Source organism: Eurytemora carolleeae, unplaced genomic scaffold (genome assembly GCF_000591075.1).
Source record: "Eurytemora carolleeae unplaced genomic scaffold, Eaff_2.0 scaffold397, whole genome shotgun sequence".
Lineage (NCBI taxonomy): Eukaryota > Metazoa > Arthropoda > Copepoda > Calanoida > Temoridae > Eurytemora > Eurytemora carolleeae.
This window is the reverse complement of record NW_019396371.1, coordinates 40,345-62,257: the sequence shown is the minus strand read 5'-3', so window position 1 is coordinate 62,257 and position 21,913 is coordinate 40,345. Positions and strand designations below refer to the sequence as shown.

Here is a 21,913-nt window from a genome sequence, read left to right as displayed (position 1 = left end):
TATCATATAAGTCGAGTCGGACCTGGATATATCATTTATCATTCAAGTCGAGTCGGACCTAGATATCATGGTTATTATACAAAGGGGATGGTAGAGTTGGCATGTTTGATGTAGTGGGGGAGTACACAGGTATATCAGGGTTATCCTACATGTCTGGTCGTAGGTCTATAAGGGTTATCATTCAAGTCTAGTCGTACCTAGATATATCATTGATATCATTCAAGTCTAATTGTACCTAAATATATCATGGTTATCATGTAAGTCTAATCGTGTCATGGTTATCATAGTCTAGTCAAACCTAGATAAACCATGGTTTACCCACAAGTCTAGTCGTACCTAGATATATCATGGTTATCATACAAGACAAGTCTAGTCATACCTAGATCAAATCATGGTTTACCCACAATTCTAGTCGTGCCTAGATATTTCATGTTTATCATACAAGTCTAGTCGTGCTTAGATATATCATAGTTAACATAAAAGTCTAGTCGGACCTAGATATATCATGGTTATCATACAAGTCTAGTCGTGCCTAGATATATCATGGTTATCAACAAGTCTAGTCGTGCTTAGATATATCATAGTTAACATAAAAGTCTAGTCGGACCTAGATATATCATGATTATCATACAAGTCTAGTCGTGCCTAGATATATCATGGTTATCATACAAGTCTAGTTGTACAAAGATATATCATGGTTATCATTCAAGCCTAGTCGTGCCAAGATATATCATGGTTATCATACAAGTCTAGCCGTGCCTAGATATATCATGGTTATTGGTTATCATACAAGACAAGTCTAGTCATACCTAGATCAAATCATGGTTTACCCACAATTCTAGTCGTGCCTAGATATATCATGTGTATCATACAAGTCTAGTCGAGCTTAGATTAATCATGGTTTTATGAGAGAATGATTTCGTGAATTAGTTTTCGACAAAATTGAAAAATATTAATTTGTACAAAACTAATCCAGGATACAGATTAGCATCAAAATTTAATGGATTGTATGCACTGCACTGGAATAAACATAAAACAGAGAGAAAAAATCTTTGATGGAAAATATACATCATGGCTAAAAATGCAAAATAAATCTGTATAGGAAATGGCGAAGTTAGAAGTATGATTAAGTTCTAACATGAAATTGATCCCCACTAGGTGTTTAATCTTCGAAAACTTTAGCATCGAATAATTATGAAGAAATTACTCAATAACTCTAGATTCGATTAAGTTTCTTACGACAAAGAAGACGGATGAAAATATTTGCTCTAATGACTAGCAATGTCATTTCAAACAGCTCAGCCAGGCTTTTGAAAATAACAATCTCAGATTTCGGTTTTAATAAGACACGGCTAAATTTTCGGCTCGAGATTTTAATAATCGAGGACAAGGAAAATCAAAAAGAAATTGGAATTAAAAAAGTAGTTTTTTTTACTGACCCCCCCCCCCCCACCAACCCCCTCACACCCTAAAACCAAGGGTGAGAAATAAAAAGATAAAAAGAAGGAATAGATTCTAATATTCTGGAAAGGCAAAAGAGACACCTACCCCGTGCACAGATATGGTCCAGTTTTAGGAACAGAGGATAACTGCGCAATGCTGCCGTATCTCTTGAGATGATTGTGCGATGTTGTCGTTTTTTCCTCGACCTCTTCACTGGTTGAGGTATCCTGGGGGATGGTAGACGGGTTGAAGACGAGGGTGGGCGTAATCTCGGTGTGTTCAAGTGCTCCTCCTCCCTGAGATCTAAACAAACAAAATTGAAATAGCTCGTCTCCGAAGCGCCTCTAAATTTTTTTGTAAACTAAAGTTTTTGCCCCAACTTCAATGTTATGTTTAAGTGCTCATCCAGAAAAAGTTTTGCTTCCTAATAAGTCAGAAATTGAAGAGTTTAGCTTGAATTTTCTCCCTTACAAGCGTCAAGGAAAATAAAGTGATTAAAAGCCTAATTGGGCGAGTTAAAACTGTTTCAGTTTATATCAGAAAATTTGCGGGGGGGGGAGGGGTCAGCAGTTAAAAACGAAGAGATAAAGATTTTTTCTAAAATCTTTTCCAATAAAAAATTTTAATATTTGATGCTTACCTGGCCACTAAGTCTACTAGATTCATAACTGTATGATGTAGTGGGTGTCCATCAGTTCCATGTCCTTCAGCAATAACGGTATTAGTACTAGGATCCACCACCAGTCCCCCACCTGTCCCTCGACCCAGAGCCCTCGTCATAAACTCCTCCTGGAGCTTCCGGTTCTCCTCGCTCCACAGCTCGTGGGAGCTGGTGACCAGGGACTCAAAGTACTTGTCCTCGTGGAAGTTGCAAGGCCAGTATGAGGGCAAACACTTTAAACCCTCGAACTGACTTCTTGTCAATGGTGCAAATTTAGCGACTAATTCACGTCTAAAATTTGGAGAAAAGGCGGAGGTGTCAACCCCGGTCTCTTTCAGTTTATTTATCACTTGGGTTGGATTTATATCACAGTCTGGGTCTATACTCCACAAGAGCAGGTAGATAGAGTTAGTGTCGCCTTCTTTCAAGGATTTTACACGCTTCAAATGCTGCAAACTTGGAAGAGGTAAAACTTCATTTAATTTCCTAAAAAGAACAATTACATAATTTAAAGCTGAAAAAAAAATCAAGTAATAATTTGGACTCTTCAATTTAACGTTCTTTTTATAATTAACTTTTTCATTTGAGAATTTTAAAAATCATTTACACACTAAGAAAATTTCTGACCGGTCAACCTTCCCCTACAAAAAGGATCCATTTAATTTTGATGCGGATCCGGATCCTGGATCCGCACTAGAAAAAATGGATCCGGATCCAGGTCATTTCTTTAAGATTTACTGAACTTTTTTAACAAAAAATTATTTTCAAATTGTTTGTTCAATTTTTCTTGCTATTTTTATCCTTAAACCATTCAGAAATAAAGAAATTTTTATAATCTCTTTTTTTTCAAAAGTTAAGATCCGGATTTTAGGAGTAAAAAAGTTTTTTTTGCAGTTTCTGGTTGATATTTAACCCATTTGGATCCGGATCCGTGGATCCGCAAATTTTTGCGGATCCGGATCCAGGAAGGCAAAATCTTGCGGATCCAACGGATCCAACTTTTTAACGAAGTGAATGTTTCAATGCTTAACTCACGAGATTGAAATAAATCCAATCAAATTTAAAATAAGCAATGTATTTTTATTTAGCATGAATAGCGCCAATAGCAAGTAGAAAACTGTACTGGTATTAATACATGCCCAACCGATCAATATTAATGTTATATTTAAAAAAACGGAGATAATAAGGTTAAATAAACCAAAAAATAAAAAAATCCCCCCCCCCCCCCGAATACAACTTAACAGGAGATTATACCTAATCAAAGTTGAAGTTTGTTTCTTATCTATAATCTGAGCAGCAAGAGCAGGGACTAGAGGAACAGGAAGACGAGCAGCATCTCCAAGCACAGCAAGCAACTTCCACGGCCTAAAAATAACAATAATTAAATGAAAAAAAAAAATGTGTTCTTCACAGATTAAACTTATCACAAATGCATATCTAGTTAGTCCGGATACTAAACGGTACAGACTGCTGTATAGAGCGAAAATTCTTTTTTTAAGCTTGTATCTGTATAGGAAATGGCGAAGTTAGAAGTATGATTAAGTTCTAACATGAAATTGATACCCACTAGGTGTTTAATCTTCGAAAACTTTAGCATCGAGTAATTATAGAGAAATTACTCAATAACTCTAGATTCGATCCAAGATACTGAACTGTGATTAAAAGGTCTCAAGCTCTCATGCAAATAGACGAGAATTTTGCCAGTGCTAAAGGTGCTACAGAAATGCACAAGTGAATAAGAGCGTTTAAATCAAAGACCAAGGCGTTAACACTTCAAAGTCGACCCACTCTTAAAAAATTTATGACAAATATAAGTAGGCTGAATCTACAGGATGTCCCATTAAACATGGGAATTCAGTGAGGACTTTTATACCGTCTTGATCCGTGCGGCATTTTTCATAAACACGACTTTTGCCTTTTGCAGTATCTCAGCTTAACCATCTAATATCAAAACGCCTTGTCCAGGATTTCAAAATGTGGTATACCATTTTTGTATTAATAGAGATATTGCAAAATTTAAACGAATTTCAATTTATTTAATATATCAAAATTGCCTTAATATCTAATATCTTCGTCAATTTTTAAAATACAGGAAAGGCAGACCAATTTAAGAAAAGCTCGTCAGACGTACAGCCTCGTTTTTTATTTTATTTGCCATGAATTAAACAATATAAATCAAAAACGACTTTCAAGTCGTCTCACAATTTGCATGTTTATTGGGACACCCTATGACAGCTAGAATGTAAATTAATATAATTTTTTATTGATTGATATTTCCGATTCACGACGATTCCCTTTAACTAAGAAACAATAAGGAAGATAATCATTTTCATTCGTAAGGTTAAAGTCTGATAATTTTATTTTAATTTCTCGAATGCACATCTGCAACTTAAAATTATCAACTAACAATGGAATCTCTCTTAAAACCGCATTCAAAGCTTTAATGGATTTTTGTAAATTTCTTTGAAGACAAGGAATGAAGTTTTATTTTTAAATATTAAGTAAAAAGACTTACTTAAAAGGATAAACTTTGTCACCGGCTTTTAGACGCTTGAAAGGAGGTTCTGCGTCCACAGGAGAATTTGGACGAAGGGTTGGACTCCTGGCAGGAGAACCTGGGGCATCCTGATCCAGTAGAAGGGGTGGCTGCATGCTTACCATCCACCTTCATCAGGAGGTGTCTGAAATATAGATAACAGATCAATATCATTTCATTATTAACACGTTTAGTCAAAACAAAATAACAATTTGACACCAACTTGTCCAAGTTAAACCATGAAGTTGTAACAAAAAGTGCAAATTTGTGGAAAACACTATTAGTCCACTGTGTACTTGTAAACCGCTTTATCAACTGTCAAGGCAACCTTAAGCGCACGGGCATCAGTTTCCATGCGCATACAGACAATCTTGCAATCCAAGATTTGACCTTTTTTCACTGGTATTGGATTAGGTAGGTAGAAAACTGTTTGTTTCCAGTGTGTAGGGACGGTGTGTGGTCCAGTGCTAAACATGACCGGGGTCGGTAGATCGAAGAAGGTGTCAAAGTATCCGAGAATACCAGTCATATCACAGTCCCTGGAGATCTGGAGACTGAAGGGAGAGGTGAACTGGGTGTCCTCGACGGAGCAGGTGTTCAGGTCGAGGCTGAGGACGGTGGCAGGGTCGGAGGCTGTTGAGGAGGAAGGTACAACCTCGACACTAGCCTCTTCAAGTATGGGGTTCCGCATACAAGACATCTTGTAACCATAAACATTCTCCCAGAAACCAACAAGACTAAATAATACCAGATTATTATATTATCACGAAGTAAATTAAATATTTAAAATTGAACACATTTACTTAAGTGGGTCTATATTTTACAAATGAATAACGAGGAGAAAAATCAACCAGCAAGCAATTTTATCTTTCTGAATCAAATCCAAAATTTAAGGAATACTTTTAAACAATATTTACATTTCTCTGTATTTATGTTGATATTGAAATTGTAATTGAACTATTTTTCATTTATATCTAAAAATTATATTCTCATGTATCAAATAAACACTTAATAACTGTATAGGAAATGGCGAAGTTAGAAGTATGATTAAGTTCTAACATGAAATTGATCCCCACTAGGTGTTTAATCTTCGAAAACTTAGCATCGAGTATTTATAGAGAAATTACTCAATAACTCTAGATTCGATAATAAAAATGATGAGAGGAAAACTATATAAAAAGGTGTAAAATCATAGAATCAATATGGTCTCGAATGTTCTCTCGCTAAGGAATAGACACAGTTTAAAGTGCGAATAGACTTGTCTTCTCGATCTGGACAATTCTATCCAAAAACTTAATGACACTGCGGATTAAAAATTATATTTATACCTGTTGTATCGTTGAGTATCGGATATGGCAAGAAGACTGATTGTGCATCTGTTGGGTAAGACCATCCCACCCGGAGCTAAATATTTATCCCGAGCTGAGATCACGGAGTCAAGCATCCCTTCGAACAACAGGAAGTATCCCATCCACTCTGAGATTATAAAATCAAATTTCTCCTCTGGTAACGGAGTCTCCTCTAGTCGACCCTTAACCAGAGTAACCTTTTCCGTCAACTTGTTCTCGCGGATGATGTCCATTGCCTGGTAAATGATCTCGCTACAATCCACGCCGACAACAGTCGCCGCTCCAGACGCCGCGGCGAACATAGACAAGATCCCGGTCCCGCAACCGATATCAAGCACCTTGGAGCCGGTCAATCTCTCCGTGTTCTTCAGCATTGCGTCTCGGTAGGACTCGGTCCGTACTCGGTCCGAAAGCATGTCGTAGTGGATGGAGTAGTGGGCGTAACTCTCAAAGTAGGATGAATCCTGTTCAACGGTTTTATGCTCTGACACTGATACTACACCTCCAGTAGGTTTGCCTCCAGTCTCTTCCATACCACTGAACATGTATTATTGATTATTTTTACTCTCCAATCGCGATCACGTTTATTACACTGATATTTCTTGCCCAAATATAATTTGCTTTCATTTATTTCCGAAGATGGCGAGAAAAATTGTATTTTTTAAAAGTGAGAATTACACAAAATAATGAAAAAAGAAAACTTTAATTTAAATGTTTGATAATTTCAGCATTTGCCTTCACACGAGTTAAGCATAATAGTTGAAATAATCGGATAATTTTGCATGAATAGCGCCAGAGCAGGTATAAAAACCAATCTGGTATTAATACATGCCAACAATTTTGAATTCAGGGTTTGGAATTTGATTTAGTATTTATCACCAGTTTTAAATAAAAACTGTGAGATAAGAAGTAAAAACCTGAAAAGTGTACAAGTTAATTTAGATAAGGCTAGGGGAACATTGACAAAATAATTTCCTGAAATTAACAAGATTACTTGAAGCCTAATAACTCCTATAAACCTCACTACAGATTTTTTATTCTCCTTACTTGAGCAGTAGAATCCTATTACTCCAAAAGTGTGGTAGACAACAGCATTTTTAAATAGTTATAAAAAGGAAACGTTCATTTTGCAGTGGGATGATTTAAACGAAATATAAACCCCTGGGTTTCACCTGAAAAGACTCTGTGCTGCAGATCTCATCTTCAACATATCCTCTCTACACTGTCCTAGCTCAACCTGCTTCTCCTCCAGCTCCCTCTTCAACTCTTCAATCTGCTCGTTCAACCTCGTCTCCAACACCGTCCTGTCCCCCTCCGAAGTGCTCTTCGACCTATGCGGATTTTCAATCTGATCGTTCAACTCCCGACTAATGTCAATCTCGAATCCGTTCTCCTCGTCGTCGTCGAACATATCACACTCATCGTCAAGGTTGTACATGAGGAGCGGGTCATCTTCGATAACAGGTTTCATAAACTTGGGATCCTCCCACTTGGAGTCGGAGCTGAGGCTCATAACAAAACCAGGGCTGGGCAACTCCGTTCTCAGATAGTTGATGAACCTGGAACATTTTTAACTGTAACACAAGTCTAAGAATATGTATATATATAGAGGGCAGTGCTCAGGATCCATTTCAAACAAATTAATCTCTTATTGGTTAATAATTGAGATTTGTGTCATAAGAGCAAAAATTATTTTTAAGCAGACTTTGTATTCCAAACCGGAATCCGTATCATAAGCTTCGGGTTGAGTAGTGATATGTGAATTAAACAAAATTTCCCTCTTTGGAAACATGATTCCGACTAGCTTTAAGTTTGAAATCGTGGATAACATTTATATCAATCCAATAAAATTATTGAAACTTTCTCCATGAAAAGACTAGAAGCCTTAAATGAGCCTTAAATCAAATTTTAGTTCATTTCATTTGCAATTGTATGTCATTGACAATTTGTCCCATTTCATATGTAATAAGTTAAATTAAAATGGTGATTGGGTTTCAATTCAATGGTAATTGGTTTCATTTCAATGGTGATTGGATTTAATCTCAATGGTATTTGGTCTCAATATTTGTATTAATATTTAGAGGGTTGTTTCACAAATATACCTTGTGAACACAAAATGATAATCTGATGAAAATAAAAAATATTAGAATCTCAATTAAATCTTCACGCGTTCATTGTTATAAAAAACAATTAACCTAATAAAACTGAAAGTATCCATGCTGTGTCTTTTCTTCAGAATATTCAGGTCAATTCCATGAACGTCCCTGAATAGAACAGATGCAAATTAATAATAAAGTTTTGCAGCAAGAAAGGTATATTGGGTCAGTCCTAGAATACGATTTTTGGAACCCCCCCCCCTCTCCTATATCTTTTGTTACTTATTCCTCAGCAAAAATATTTTTTATTATTTCAGGGTTGGATTAGGTTGAGAAAATTTCAGGACCGAAAGCTGTAGCTGGGACAGGCTAAGGGGCAGAGCACTGCGGCTAGGAGAGGCTAGGGGCCAAGAGCCGCGGCGGAGACAGTTAAGGGGGCCGGGCGCTGCGGCCACATGACCAATTATATCCATGTGCTACATATTAGAATCATGAAAAATCAAGCGGGGGTCCAAAAGTCGTATATAATTACCAGTAATTTATTTTCAATCGTAAAGAAAGGTTTCATTATACCGAAAATAACTGAAATTTTTCATATACAAAAGTGATAGAATGGGGGGGGGAGATGGAATCCAAATGTAGTACTCAAGGACAGCACAGCTCCCCCAGACTTAATACGTGTGTTTAATTCAAACAAATATGCTGGAAGCAGTCTAACTTTGGTACCTACAGTGCTCTATACACTCCTCTGCAGTTTTGAACGTTTTCTTAGAGAATAAATCCAAGGCAGGCTGCAGAGAATCTACATATTGATCCTCATCGTCGAAATCCCGATCTTCGTCAGCGATGTTACTGTCGCCGACCCTAGAGATTAGATCAGGAATATCTTCATCACTTAAAGAACCAGAGCTAGACATTTTTGACCAACAATACGAAACGATTCAGCCTCAGATGCACGATGTGCTGGTGTAAAAATAAATGTAGTGCACGTGGAATACGTAGTCCGCAGTTAAATTGTGAACGCGGCAGACTGCACATCTGTGTAGAGACTAGGATTACCGCGTAGAACACAACGGTAATTCACAGATAAGTTTAACTATTACTAACTTATAAGCTCGACATTTTTTAACATTTGAAAATAAAGAAATATGACGAAATGTGTTAAAGAAAAAAGATAACAAGAGAGATTAGATGAGTTATAGGTCTGAGGGGGGGGGGGGTAAATTTGATATAATATTTTGTACTGGATTTAAAGGGCGATCTACACCCTCTTTAAAGGCAAAAGTTGCCATGGCCAATTCAGGGGCGTACGAAGGGGGGGATGGGGGCATCCATATATGGCGGCCGGTGGCTCATATTTAAAATAATTTTTATAATATGGGGGGGGGGGGTGATTATTAATAGGATACTTAATTCATCCTTTTTAAGTTTGTTAAAAGAAAAATTCAGCAAGTAAAACCCTGAAAATTGTATGGCATTCCGAGCCGCAAACAAACATATCTTCTGTTAAAAAACGGCTGGAGAAACTAAAAGTACGTCCTGGGCGACGCTGGGTTCCCAAGTTAGTATTTTGTAAAACTATAGTGTACTTTATCATTATTACTCATTTCACATGGTGAATTTTATTATTGACGTACAAGGTAATCATCTTGCTGTAAAGTTTAATTAGCTGTATATCATAGCAACCGTTCTAAAAAGGTATAAAGTTTTGATTTGAAATTGAATATTATATTTATAGCACGATAATTACTTTATGCTACTTTATACTTTGTGGGGATAGGTAAATGGGTGACTTGCGGGGGGTTAAACAAATCGGCGCAAATCAAGAAATGTCCTCTCTTGGAAATCTCTAATTACGTAATTCTGCATGGATTCAGATATGCTTCAAGCGGAGGCTTCAAGAGAATCAAGAGGTTTTTGATTCCACTGGAGTGATTCTAGAGGGTTTATGATTCCCATGGAGTTAACCATATTAGTTTAAAAGTGGTTATATTTCACTGGAGGGGTTTAAGAATAGAGAATAAAATATATATTAGAGGGGAATTTAAAGAATCTCTCGGCATGAATTTGTTCAGTCCCTTTCAGCCTGAAAGGGAGTTCAAAGTGTGCAAATCATGTAAATGTTAACAAATTATATGCAGTAGAGTACATTAATACAGTATGTTCCCTAGACTATTCATTTCAATTTCGAATTGTTTAAACTGTTAAATGAACTTTATAATGAATTAGGTGAATAAAAAACATCATTTGATTTATAGTTATAACGGAAAATCATCGTTTGTAAAGTGGAAGGCATAGAGTCTATGTGAAATGATCATTGGTCAATTATGAAACCAGCCTATTTCATAATTTGGTTTTCTTTCAACAATAATTTTAGATTTTCTATAAAATGATATTCCAGGGCCCAAAAGGTTATATAGCATAAATATGTGAAGTACACCTGCAGTATGGAAACAGTACAACATCATAATGGCCGTTTTACACTTTTTTCTAGTAAATTCCCCTCTAATACATATTCTATTCTCTATGGGTTTAAGGTTCCAGTGGGTTCATAACTCCACTGGAGGGGTTACACACAATACACAGGTGGTTGTTGATATTACTGGAGGGAATTATTTCCATTTGAGGGATTTCCATACCCATCCAAGAGATTTATTTGCACATCCTTTTTTGTTACACATTTTTTAGTCAACTCCTGAATAATCTAAATAATAAATTTCATGAAACTATAGTGTACTTTATCATTATTACTCACTTCATCATGAATTTTATAATGAGCGTGCTTTAAAGTAATCATCATGCTATAATTTTAAATTAGCTGTGTATTATAGCATGTGTTCTAGAAAGTTTTAATTGGTTCCCGGATTTTCTCAAAAAAAAATTAGGATTTTTCCAAAATATTTTTTTCAATTGAAATGAAAATAAAATTGGAATGAACTCTATATTTTGACTTCTGGTTTGTTTCAACACTTATTTGATCTAGAAACAGCCTGAAATAAGACAAGTAAAGTAAACAAACGTTTTCATAAAATTACAGCTATAACACTATAATTTTGGCACGACATGTTATAAAGTTTTTGGACTTGAATTTTCTCTATAACTGGAAAGTTCTCGCCTTTTTAAATTATATTTTGTCCCACGCGACCCACGCTAAAGCTCGGGACAAAATTAAATCTAGAAAGGCTTGAACCTTCTCAGGGGCGGATACAGGATTTAAGTGAGGGGGGGAGAGATTTTTTAGGAACAATAAAATTCATAATTAGGAACAAGAAATCGCAACGCAGGAGAAAATTTTTTTTACTTAAAAGACTCAAAAAGAGTCAAAATTAATGACTAAAGACTAAAAAGATAGATTTTTAACTTTTCACACATTATTGTTTATTGAGACAGATATTTTTCCTGTTATGCACTAGGGTTTCTTTCCCTTAAGCATGCTATTGTCGAGAAGCTATTCTGAAAATAGAAACAAAAAATTCCAAATTCAGGGGGGGGGCGAATTTCTCCCGCCCCCCCCTTGTACCCGCCCCTGAACCTTCTCGATAAAGAGCACATTTCTGTCCAAAAACTTTATATCGCACTACGAACCAAAATAACAGTGTTAAAAAAATTGTATCGCAATTTCACGCCAATTTTCTTGTTTATTGCCATTGGGACACCCTGTATATGATGGCCTAAATCATGAAAATTGCAATTTTGAAAAGTTTAGGTGAAATAAATGCATGTTTCCAGCTTACATTATAGTGAAAATTATGTCTGGGTAAAATTATAAAACATAATCGTAATTACTTTTTACTAAAATTAGACGTAAATCCATGCTTACTTGCTTAGGTCGTATAAACTTGTATTCTTTATATTTAAATATCTACTTGCCTGAAATACTATTAAACGGGAATTCATTAAAAAATAGTACTTCACTAAATCGTACATAATCTTTTAGACCTTAAGACTTAAATGCCACATCAAAAGAAGAAATAACTGTTTATTACCAGAAAAAATAATTTACCCAAACTATACATTACTATGTACATTTTACAGTAATGTACAATGTAAGATGTACACAAATGTACACTTTACAATCTACAGACATTTTAACTGTTTAAAATTGTGAACCCTGTACCTCGCACCTGCAGGTCAAAATTTTTCCTTTATATCTATATAGTTTTTAAAAATAATTGAGACATTTTTTTCAAAGTTTTTAAATACTTCAGATTTTTGATTTTTTGTGAAGATAAAATAACTAATGTAAGAGATGAATAAAATCTATTAGGAATCCGTCTTAAAAACTGAATTGATAAAGGTAACCGTAAAAAAGTTCTTTAAAATTTTTTTCGGAAATAAAATTTTGGCACTTAAAAAGTCCTGTAGAAAAGACCTTGAAATAAAAAGTCTCTGGATTTAAAGTCTTGCCATTTTAAAACTTTTACAGAAACTTTTGTTCCTGTGACTTTTATTACTTAGATTCGTTCATCAACGTTAAAATCGTTAAAACACGTTTAAAATTAAGTAAATTAACAGCAAACATCCGGTGTTAAGGAAAGATATTTGTCACAATATTTTTAAAAAATTTAACCTTAAATCAAATTTTTTTTAGAAATCTAACAACGGACAATTCAAGATCTAAGATTATATCTTTTAAATCGATAACTATACTGAATATAAGTTTTAATTTTTAGATTTTTTAATGATAAAAATGGAAATCAGCTTAATAGAATTATATTCTTTTGGGAAATAAAACCACATAAATCAGAATATTTATGACCCAAAATTTGACACGGAATTAAGTTTTGATGATATGCCTTTCTTTAAAAATTTTCCATTGATGTTAGTTCCTAATTTTTTTCTTCATGCGGTCAGTTAATCTTTATTATTATAAAGATAAAAAATCTTTACACCTTCATAAATAACTAAATAAATTAATCAATAAACATGGGAATTGAGAGACGACTGGAAAGTCGTCTTTGATTTCTGATATTTCCTACATGCAAAGAAAGTATAAAAATTAGGCTGTACGTGCTGTTCATAAAGTGGTATTTCTTTCTTGTTTCTTAAAAATTGACAAATGCATTAGATATTAAGACAATGTTGATTTATAAATAAATTGAAATTTCAAATTTTCAATATCTCCGACAATTTTGAAGATACAAATTGGTAGACCTCATTTTGAAAATCTCAAGACCAGGCATTTTTGATGTTATAGATGTCTAAGCTGGAATGCTGCAATTTTTGTGTTCATGAAAAAATGCAACATGGATCGAAGACAGTATAAAAGTCGTCCCTTAATTCCCAAGTTTATTGAGACACCCTGTATACTCTTCTCCACACAAAAAAAAACTCATTTGCTTCTATTCAAACTATTACCTAATTACAAACTGTGTTCATGTAATCTACATTCTGGGTTAGGTTAAGGAGGTTCAGATAAGCATCTAATTCTTTCAAAATTGCTAAAAATATTTTTTTTTACTTTCTAAGAAGACAACATGTAACAGTCTACATAATCAACTCTGAACTAAAAATTAACCAATCTAACAGCTTATATTTTAATTGTGCATGGGTTCACGACTCACGTTTTATCACTAGCTTCCTAATATCACTATTCATTAAAGAAACCCATCTTACAGCAAACTAGACATTACTGCAACTACTTTGTGACAGCGCGGCGTAGCTCCTTTATGTTTTATTTTTAGCATAGATATGAAAAAACTGATTTATCCTGTTTTCTCATGATAGCTCTTTATGGAGAGGAGTTACAAATAAAAACTTACAAAAACTTAATCTTCCATCAAAATTAACTAAAGTATCGTCTTCCTGCTCTGCAGTGCTTAGGGTCTCATCAAACAATATTTCATACAGGGTGTCCCAATAAACATGGGAATTCAGTGACGAATTCGATATCGTCTTTGTTATGAATTAGTATTGTAATACCTAATTTCAAAAATCATAATATTATTATGTCTGCTAGAGTTTATTTTATGAAAAGGGTAAAATACTGTAAAGATGTGTCTATACTAAGTACAACCGTATGCAGTCAAAACATAAACAAACAAAATGTGAACATAGCAGACAAAACTCTTACAGATTACATTTTTCTCAGTAGGTATCACTATACTAAATCAAAAACTTATTAAAAAAGACGATATCGAATTCGTCACTGATTTCCCATGTTTATGTTTATGTATCTAAATCAAAATAAGGTTCATTTGAGAAAAACATATCCTGACGATTTCATTAGCATCCGTGAGAAACTAGTAGGGTTTCCAGTCGGAATTCCGTTGCACAGAATTCCGTGACATTGTTCCAGACTCGCGCAGAGTTGTGCGGAATTGCCCAGAGTTTACAGGGCTCGCAATTGCGCGCAAGTAAACCCTAGAAAATAGTCATTCATATTTATATTGATATTAATCACTAATTCAGAATTAAAGATATTTTTATCCCCTGCATTTCATGTTTAGGAACATTCATCTAAAGTTCTATACAATTAAATTCTGATTTTATGTGGATTTCATGATTCAAAATCAAAAAATACCATATTTCCGACAATAATGTATACTTATTAGTGTAATATAAAAAAAAACATCTGCTTTAGAATAATTGCATTACGTGAGTCTAAGAGTCTAAGAATAAATTCATGAAGGCACAGCTTCAAAAGTATACGAGCGTAATTTAAAGCAGCGCTGGAATTTAATAATAATAACAAAAATAATAATGATAATAAATCAATTTAGTGCTAAAACAATTTATGTTTCCAGATTTGTTGACTATTGTACAATGATGGTTGTTGAATGGGTAAAATTAGTTAAATAAAGTTCATTTATCTAGATTTATTTACTATTTTAAATAAACAACAGAAGGTGTTCTGAACTTATTTTAAGAAGAAAGATTTATTTACATTATATTTCAGGGGATATTAGCTAAACCTAACACTTGGCCCATTTCTAACACTGAGTGTTCTGGGCCAAATCTGCAAAGTTATCTTTTTAAGAACAAAATTACACCATATATTTATAAAAAATGGCTCTTAAACTATATACGGAAATAATAAATGTCAATTTTAAACTAATAATAAGGTGTGAGAATTAGTTTTTTATTATTCTTGATTTCATTATTGAACATATCCCTATTTTGAAACAATTACCGGATTTCAGCTCGTGTCGCGTTTTCGGAACATATCCTGGTTTTAAGACAATTACCGGAATTCGATTCACCGACAAAGGGTCAAACGACCCAGGGTCAAACGACACAGGGTCAAACGACACAGGGTCAAACGACAATTTGCATTTTCCACTCATTTCTGGCATTCACAAACTCCATCAAATGAAGGCTTCATTTCATACCTTTCAGCATTGACCTTGTTTTATATTCTTCATTATAGTCATTCATTTTACATTAACTACAAAAAAAATTAAATTTATTTTAAGTAAGATAAAAAATAATAGTTTTACTCAAAGAAGAAAAGGATTTTACTTTTTAAAATCTTTAGAAAAGCTACTCTGCAAAACTTTGAAAAAATATTGTTTTTGTTTCTAATTTCTAAAATTTTTTTGTCGTCAATGTACTATGTTAAGATCTTAAATAAATCTAATATGGAAATGACATTATTTAGAAGTAAAAATGTATTTTTCATTGCCCATACCCTTTTTTATTAAAAAACATCTAATTGTAATGATATTAGAATTTAGAATCATTTAGAATATGTTGACTTAAAATCTGAAATATCTAAAGTATCTGCACATTTAAAATATTTTCTCGCAAAAGAATTGAGTCTTTGCCACAAATTCTGATTTTCTAATCACTATGTCTTTGGAACCAAATGTTGCATACCTTAGATATTTCAAACTATGAATTCTGTTAGATCGCATAAATAAATAAATAAATAAATAAATATCAAAGGTTTACAATATCTAATTCTAAAGATATTGTGGTTAAAATATTTGATTATGTTCCAAAGACTCAATTCCTTTAAAAGATATTCAATTTATAAATCAACCTTTTTTTAAAAACAAAAACAGCGGGGGTAAATAACCCCAAAAACCCCCCTTATTTACGCCACTGTCGATAATCGATATTCCCTAATTTAACAAATAAAATGTGGAAACTTAGATTCTAAAAAATATTCAGAAGTTAATTGGTCTTCATAAGATAATTTTTGTTTTCAGTGATTTATTTAGTAAGTTATGAAAGTGAGATTTGTTTTGAATTGTGAATTATACTCAAAACAAGGAAAGTGGGGTTTGTCTCGAAAACGCGAAAATGTTTCCAATTCAGGATATGTTCGAAAATGGAAAACCTGACATTGTCTTGAAAACGGTCAGAGATTTAATTAAAAAAGAACTCTTATTATAATTTTGATTTTAATTATAATAACTTATCGATCTAATATTTTTTCCATTTGCTGACCTTGAAAAATTGGGCAATGAACATGCATTTCAACCCTATACCTATTCTCTATGGGAGGGGGGGGGGGGGGCGTTGGACGACCCTTTAAGTCTTTATATAGATTCAGACCCCCAGCCTTTATAGGGTTAACCAAGCTTAGAACATTTCCATCGTTCTAATGAGTTTCCCATTCAAAATGTAATTAAATATATGTATATGGGGGGGGGGGATACATGATTCCCCATACTCCATATCCCATCACTTTTCAGGGTAGACCCATGTTTATTTGGATAGCCTTCACATTATACTTATATAATTCAAGAATTCTGTAAGGATTGGATATTATGATTGCGTATCAGTATATTCCATTGTTAAATTGCATGACATCAAACATTTTTGTAGAAAGAAGTGAATAGCATGTGTCTTACATAGCTTCATAGGTCGAATCTTATTTATTTCAAATGGAAGAATTTTGTCTAGTTGCATGTTATTACCAATATCATTCACTCTAACTGTTTCAAAACATTCTATAATTATTTATAAAATAAATTTGCTTACGTAAAAGCATAAAGCACCAAGATGGAGTTAAAATACCTCTTTGGCCCAGTTTTTAATTTTGAAAATTACCTAAATATAGATTCATCAAAACGAACCTGCAAAGGTTTCTGCTGGGACTAAATCGTAAAATTCTGACCCCGATTTTTTTTCCTATAATGAAAGCAGAGAAATCAGCGGAATTTGTTTTGGTATTTATTAAAACTATAAGGAAAAGAAAGGCCTAGAAAGAAATAAAATCCAAGAATATTACACCTTTCAACACTGAAGATTTAAATTTTTATTTAGTAAAAGTTAAATGCATATATTATTGATTAATAATTGCACGTTTACATAATACATTATTGGGTTTTACAACCATTTTCTGTATTTTCAGTAATTTAAATTTTTCAGTGCATTTTCTATTTTTTCTGATCAGATTTTTATATTTTTTATATCATTATCTGTCAGGCATTGAGTTTGGTTTCAGAATGCCTGTGAAGAGTCAGACAATTCACTTTATTGAAGTTATAAACCATGCATGGTGTGTAATATAGTTGTAAACCATGCATAGTATGTAATATAGTTGTAAACCATGCATAGTATGTAATATAGTTGTAAACCATGCATAGTATGTAATATAGTTTCCCACTTCTTCAGTTGTTCTAACTGGACATAAGCGGCACTTCTGGTCTTGGAAATATCCAAAAAACAGGATTATCCATATTTGTCAGGGGTGATGGTTCGGATTCAGATATAGGATTGAGTCCGGGTTCGGATTCAGATTCCTTAGACTGGGGGCCTCTAATAGACCCCTCCTTGGACTGGGGCCTCTCATTGAGCTTTCCTCATGAACCTCTCCTCCGACTGGGATGCTCTCCTGAACCTTTATTCGGACTTAGGGGCTCTCATGGACCTCTCCTTGGACCTTTCAATACTAATGTGTTATGAATTTCTCTGGATATATTGATAATATACAGGAGTTCAAGTACAAGCCTTGAACCCCCCCCCCCCCCCCCCTGGCAAAGATACGATTCAAATAACTGTATTCTGAAAACGTAAATCTTACAATCTATCATTTTCATTTGAAATATCTCTTTTTTCAACTGTATCAAAAATTGTTTACAATTGATTTTTGTGACATGAGATTATTGTTTAAAAACCCTTTAAGAAAACAGAAATGTGGCCAAAGTATTTGTGCAAAATATTTCATGATATTTATCCTTTGTCTATACTGTACAAGTGTGCAAAAATTTAATCATATGGTTAGATTAAATCTCAGATTTTTCACATTAAACTCAGATTAAACTTGACTATAAGAGTATGAAGAGGTAGCATCGATCTACTTAAGAACAGGACATTTTATAGACTGGACATTTCATATACAGGACATTTCATATACAGGACATTTTATAGACAGGACATTTCATATACAGGACATTTCATAGACTGGCATTTTATGGAAAGAAATTTCATAAAGACAGAGTATTTCATATGCATGACATATTAGAGACGAGACATTTCAAAAACAAAGCATTTAATTGATAATTTCATAAACGGGAAATTTTATAAACAGGAAATTTTACAAACATAGAAAGGACATTTCATAGAAAGGATATTTCATAGACAGGACATTACATAGAGGACATTCCGTAGACAGGGCATTTGATAGATAGGACATATCATTGCGACCGGAATTTTCAAGAAAAGGACATTTCATAGACGGAGCATTTTATAGACAGAGCATTTTATAGACAGAACATTTCATAGACAGCACAATATATATACGGACAGTTGACAGACTTCTAAGCATAAATATCTTTCAGGATAATTAAGAAAAAGCAAAAAGTTTTTTAGACCTATTATTTGTTTTATAACAAAGAAAAAGAAAATGAACATGTTTTTAAAACATAATTTTAGAAAAACTAAATAATTTTAATTTTTAATCTAGAGCAATGGGAGCCATAAGTTTAACTCTTATTGGTGTTCTTTTTGTTATAAATTGCTCTGCAGAAGTCAGTGGTAAGATATTTCTCCTAGTCCTAAAAAGATTTTTCATTTATTTAACAATACACTAAACCATTTTTTTTAAATTCTCTTAATGATGTCTATTAGCAATATTTAACCAAAGAATCTAGATCTATTTCCAGAAAATCTGGGTTTAAAAATAATTCCATGGATAATTTTTCGTATTTTCTTTACTATAAGTTTTCTGTTCTAGGGTCAGTCCTAGAGAAGGGTTTTCGGTACCCTCCCTCAGGCCCCTTTCCCCCGTACTATAAATTTTGTACATGACCAATTATTTAACAACTTTTCATCATAATTATTATTGTTTATTTAGTATTATTTCAAGGTTAGGGTGTAAAGTTTATTTGTGGGCCGAGCGCTGCTGCTAAGAGAGGCATGGGGACCGAGCGCAGCGGCTAGTACAGGAATTGGTGCTGCGTGCTACTGCCACAAAACTAACTTTGACCATGTACAAAATTTATAGGAGGGGGGGGGGCTTGGGAGTGGGTCCAAAAATGTTTTTTTAGAAAATTTTCCAGTTTTTTTCATAAAATGAACTTATCTTTTTGTTCCTCATCGAACATTTTTAAACATTTCAAAATAAAAACGAAATATATCTTAGACAATCGAGAATTTTTTGTGAACAACTACTCCTGGAAAAGAAATCCAAGAAATTCTGACAAAAACATAACTCCGATAATTAGATTGATGAACAATAACAATAACAATAACAACTTCAACCCGAAGAAAAATGGAAAAATTGAGACCAAAGAAAAGAATGGAAACAAGAGCTTTGAAATCAAACTAAAAAAAGGGATGAAAATGAAAAAAATACTAAAAATAAAGAATGAAAATAAGAGATTTGTTAACAAAATCACAGAGAAGAGAAACAAAAAGGTTTCAGCCTCAAAGGATTTGGAGACAGCAGAGAAATCAGTACGAGCAATTGACGATCAATGTATAAAGGTCATTGTTTTAAATTCAGGCCTTTTCTCGATAAGAATTTTGTCACTTACTTCTTGATAACTAGGCCTAAAAACTAGTATCGTATACTTTTTAAAATCAACATGCCTTAGACTGCAAAAAGTGAGTAAGTGAGGTAAATTCAAATGCCATAGGGTTGCGACACTTTTAAGCCCACCCAGTCTTAAAAATTGATGCAAGTTTTCTCATAATATCTGTGACACTGACAAAATGCATTATTAGAAGAATTCATGTTGTGGTTTTGGACCAAAAATTATTTTTTCCATCCGTTGACCGGGGGCAGATCTAAGTGTCTGTACTTCTAACCAGAAGCAGTTTTTGTTACATAGTTATCATTTTTAAAGGGACTGTCATTTTATTTCATGTGACCCTCCATGTCTAGATGAGCATGCCTGATTTATAACACTTTAAACCTTTGTTTGATCAATAATGTAGAAGATTTTAGTCATTCCTTCTATCTTATAAATTGTTTAATTCTGAGATAAAAGTCACAAGCATGGATATCTAATTCATGCTTCATCAGACAAAGATTGGTTGGTACCGTTGTAAACCAGACATGCCACTATTTCACTACAGTGTCAATTGAGGTTACGTTTACAGTCACTTTTAGAGAGAGATCATGTTGATATTTTATGGGAAGAAAACAAAATATACATCTTTGAATATTTAATTTTATTTATTTAACTGTTTGTCTGTATTCAGGATCTTGTTGAGCTTGCGGGTATATTTGGTAACCAAGCTAGAAACTTCTATCAGATAGCTACTCGAGCACTCTCTGCCTACTATATGAAGGGAAATAAGTCTGAAAAGAGCGGTGACTTTAAGGATCCCTTGGCTATCCTCGTAGGTAATCTTGGAGGAGATTCTGCTGACCTAAAATGCTCTGGAAAATCTATTAGAAATGATTCAATTACAGGTATAGTTTACTTTTTAGTCAAAAATGTAAGCTCCTAAAGTAGCCTAAAAATGAGATTGAAAAAGGAACCTTCTATCATACTTGGCTTTTAATGCAAATTTTTTCAAAATTCTAACCATTCATAAACCTTGCCTAGTATCGTGAGAAATCCAAAGAAATAAATTTCCACAAACTCAGAATACTTAATCTTATATATATTTGCAACCTGATGGTTTAAACCTTCTATATTTAAAACTTAAAGAAAATTTGATCTATCATAGTTTGAAATATCTAAGGTCAATAATATTGGATTGCAACGTTGAATGAAATAGAAAATCATAGTTTTTGACAAAGAATCAATTCCTTTATTTCTAAACAGAATTTTGAATAAAAGCCAAAGAATCGTTACTTATTTTACTTTTATATGTTGTGTATATGGAGATAGGGTTAAAACTATCTTATACCCAGGAGCGTGTCCATATAAACAGGCGCGTAGTGAAGGTTTAGTCTAGGGGGGTGCACTTTTTTGTGAATTTGAGAAATAATCATAAAATGGACAAATTGTGACATTGTCGATTGATAAGACAAGTAAAAAATCTGAATATATGTGTATGTTTACTATTTAGTAAATTAGAGCCTGCCTCTGGCTCTAGGGGGGGGGGGCTAGGGGGGCATGGCTAGGGGGGGGGGCACAGGAGTACCGGCCCCCCTCTACTACGCGCCTGCATATAAATTCACCAAGTTGCATTATTTTATTCAGATCGTAAATAATTGAATAAAATTTAAAATTGATAGTTCAGATATTACAATCTATAAACATCGAGTTCAATTCGTAGCAAATTCATGTATATAGCGGATATTCTTTAGTTTTTATATACATTATGTACTTTTATGACGATTATTTTACTGCTAGGTGTCTCTGCTCTGAATATTAACTTGAATTTTTACTCCCAAAAGTCGACTTTAACTCGACTTTTAACTTGTAAATAGACGTTGAAGAAGATTTTCAAGTCGGGAAAAAGTCAACTTTTAAGT

The 21,913-nt window shown here is 33.7% G+C and overlaps 3 protein-coding genes across 4 annotated transcripts; 1 reads left to right on the top strand and 2 right to left on the bottom strand.

The window, feature by feature from the left end:
• Nucleotides 1-1,544: 1,544 nt before the first annotated feature.
• On the bottom strand, nucleotides 1,545-4,783 carry LOC111701903 (probable inactive tRNA-specific adenosine deaminase-like protein 3). The gene is made up of 4 exons (XM_023473389.1): nucleotides 4,620-4,783; nucleotides 3,359-3,469; nucleotides 2,084-2,590; nucleotides 1,545-1,746 (listed from the first exon to the last, which is right to left on the bottom strand). The coding sequence occupies exons 1-4, from the start codon at nucleotides 4,763-4,765 to the stop codon at nucleotides 1,545-1,547; spliced, it is 966 nt and encodes a 321-aa protein (XP_023329157.1). The 5' UTR covers nucleotides 4,766-4,783.
• A 1-nt stretch (nucleotide 4,784) lies between these two features.
• Nucleotides 4,785-9,095, bottom strand: LOC111701901 (protein arginine N-methyltransferase 1). Of its 2 annotated transcripts, XM_023473385.1 has the most exons (5): nucleotides 8,812-9,093; nucleotides 8,185-8,253; nucleotides 7,162-7,548; nucleotides 5,969-6,526; nucleotides 4,785-5,377 (listed from the first exon to the last, which is right to left on the bottom strand). In XM_023473385.1, exons 1-5 carry the CDS (start codon nucleotides 9,000-9,002, stop codon nucleotides 4,921-4,923), a joined length of 1,662 nt encoding a protein of 553 aa, XP_023329153.1. In that variant the 5' UTR covers nucleotides 9,003-9,093; the 3' UTR covers nucleotides 4,785-4,920. The 2 variants fall into 2 exon arrangements, with proteins under 2 accessions (XP_023329153.1, XP_023329154.1); XM_023473386.1 differs by lacking the exon at nucleotides 8,185-8,253 and having other exon boundaries at nucleotides 8,812-9,095.
• A 9,853-nt stretch (nucleotides 9,096-18,948) lies between these two features.
• On the top strand, nucleotides 18,949-21,390 carry LOC111701894 (uncharacterized). Its single transcript, XM_023473371.1, has 4 exons — nucleotides 18,949-19,014; nucleotides 19,622-19,965; nucleotides 20,686-20,899; nucleotides 21,347-21,390. Exons 2-4 carry the CDS (start codon nucleotides 19,708-19,710, stop codon nucleotides 21,388-21,390), a joined length of 516 nt encoding a protein of 171 aa, XP_023329139.1. The 5' UTR covers nucleotides 18,949-19,014; nucleotides 19,622-19,707.
• Nucleotides 21,391-21,913: the final 523 nt, after the last annotated feature.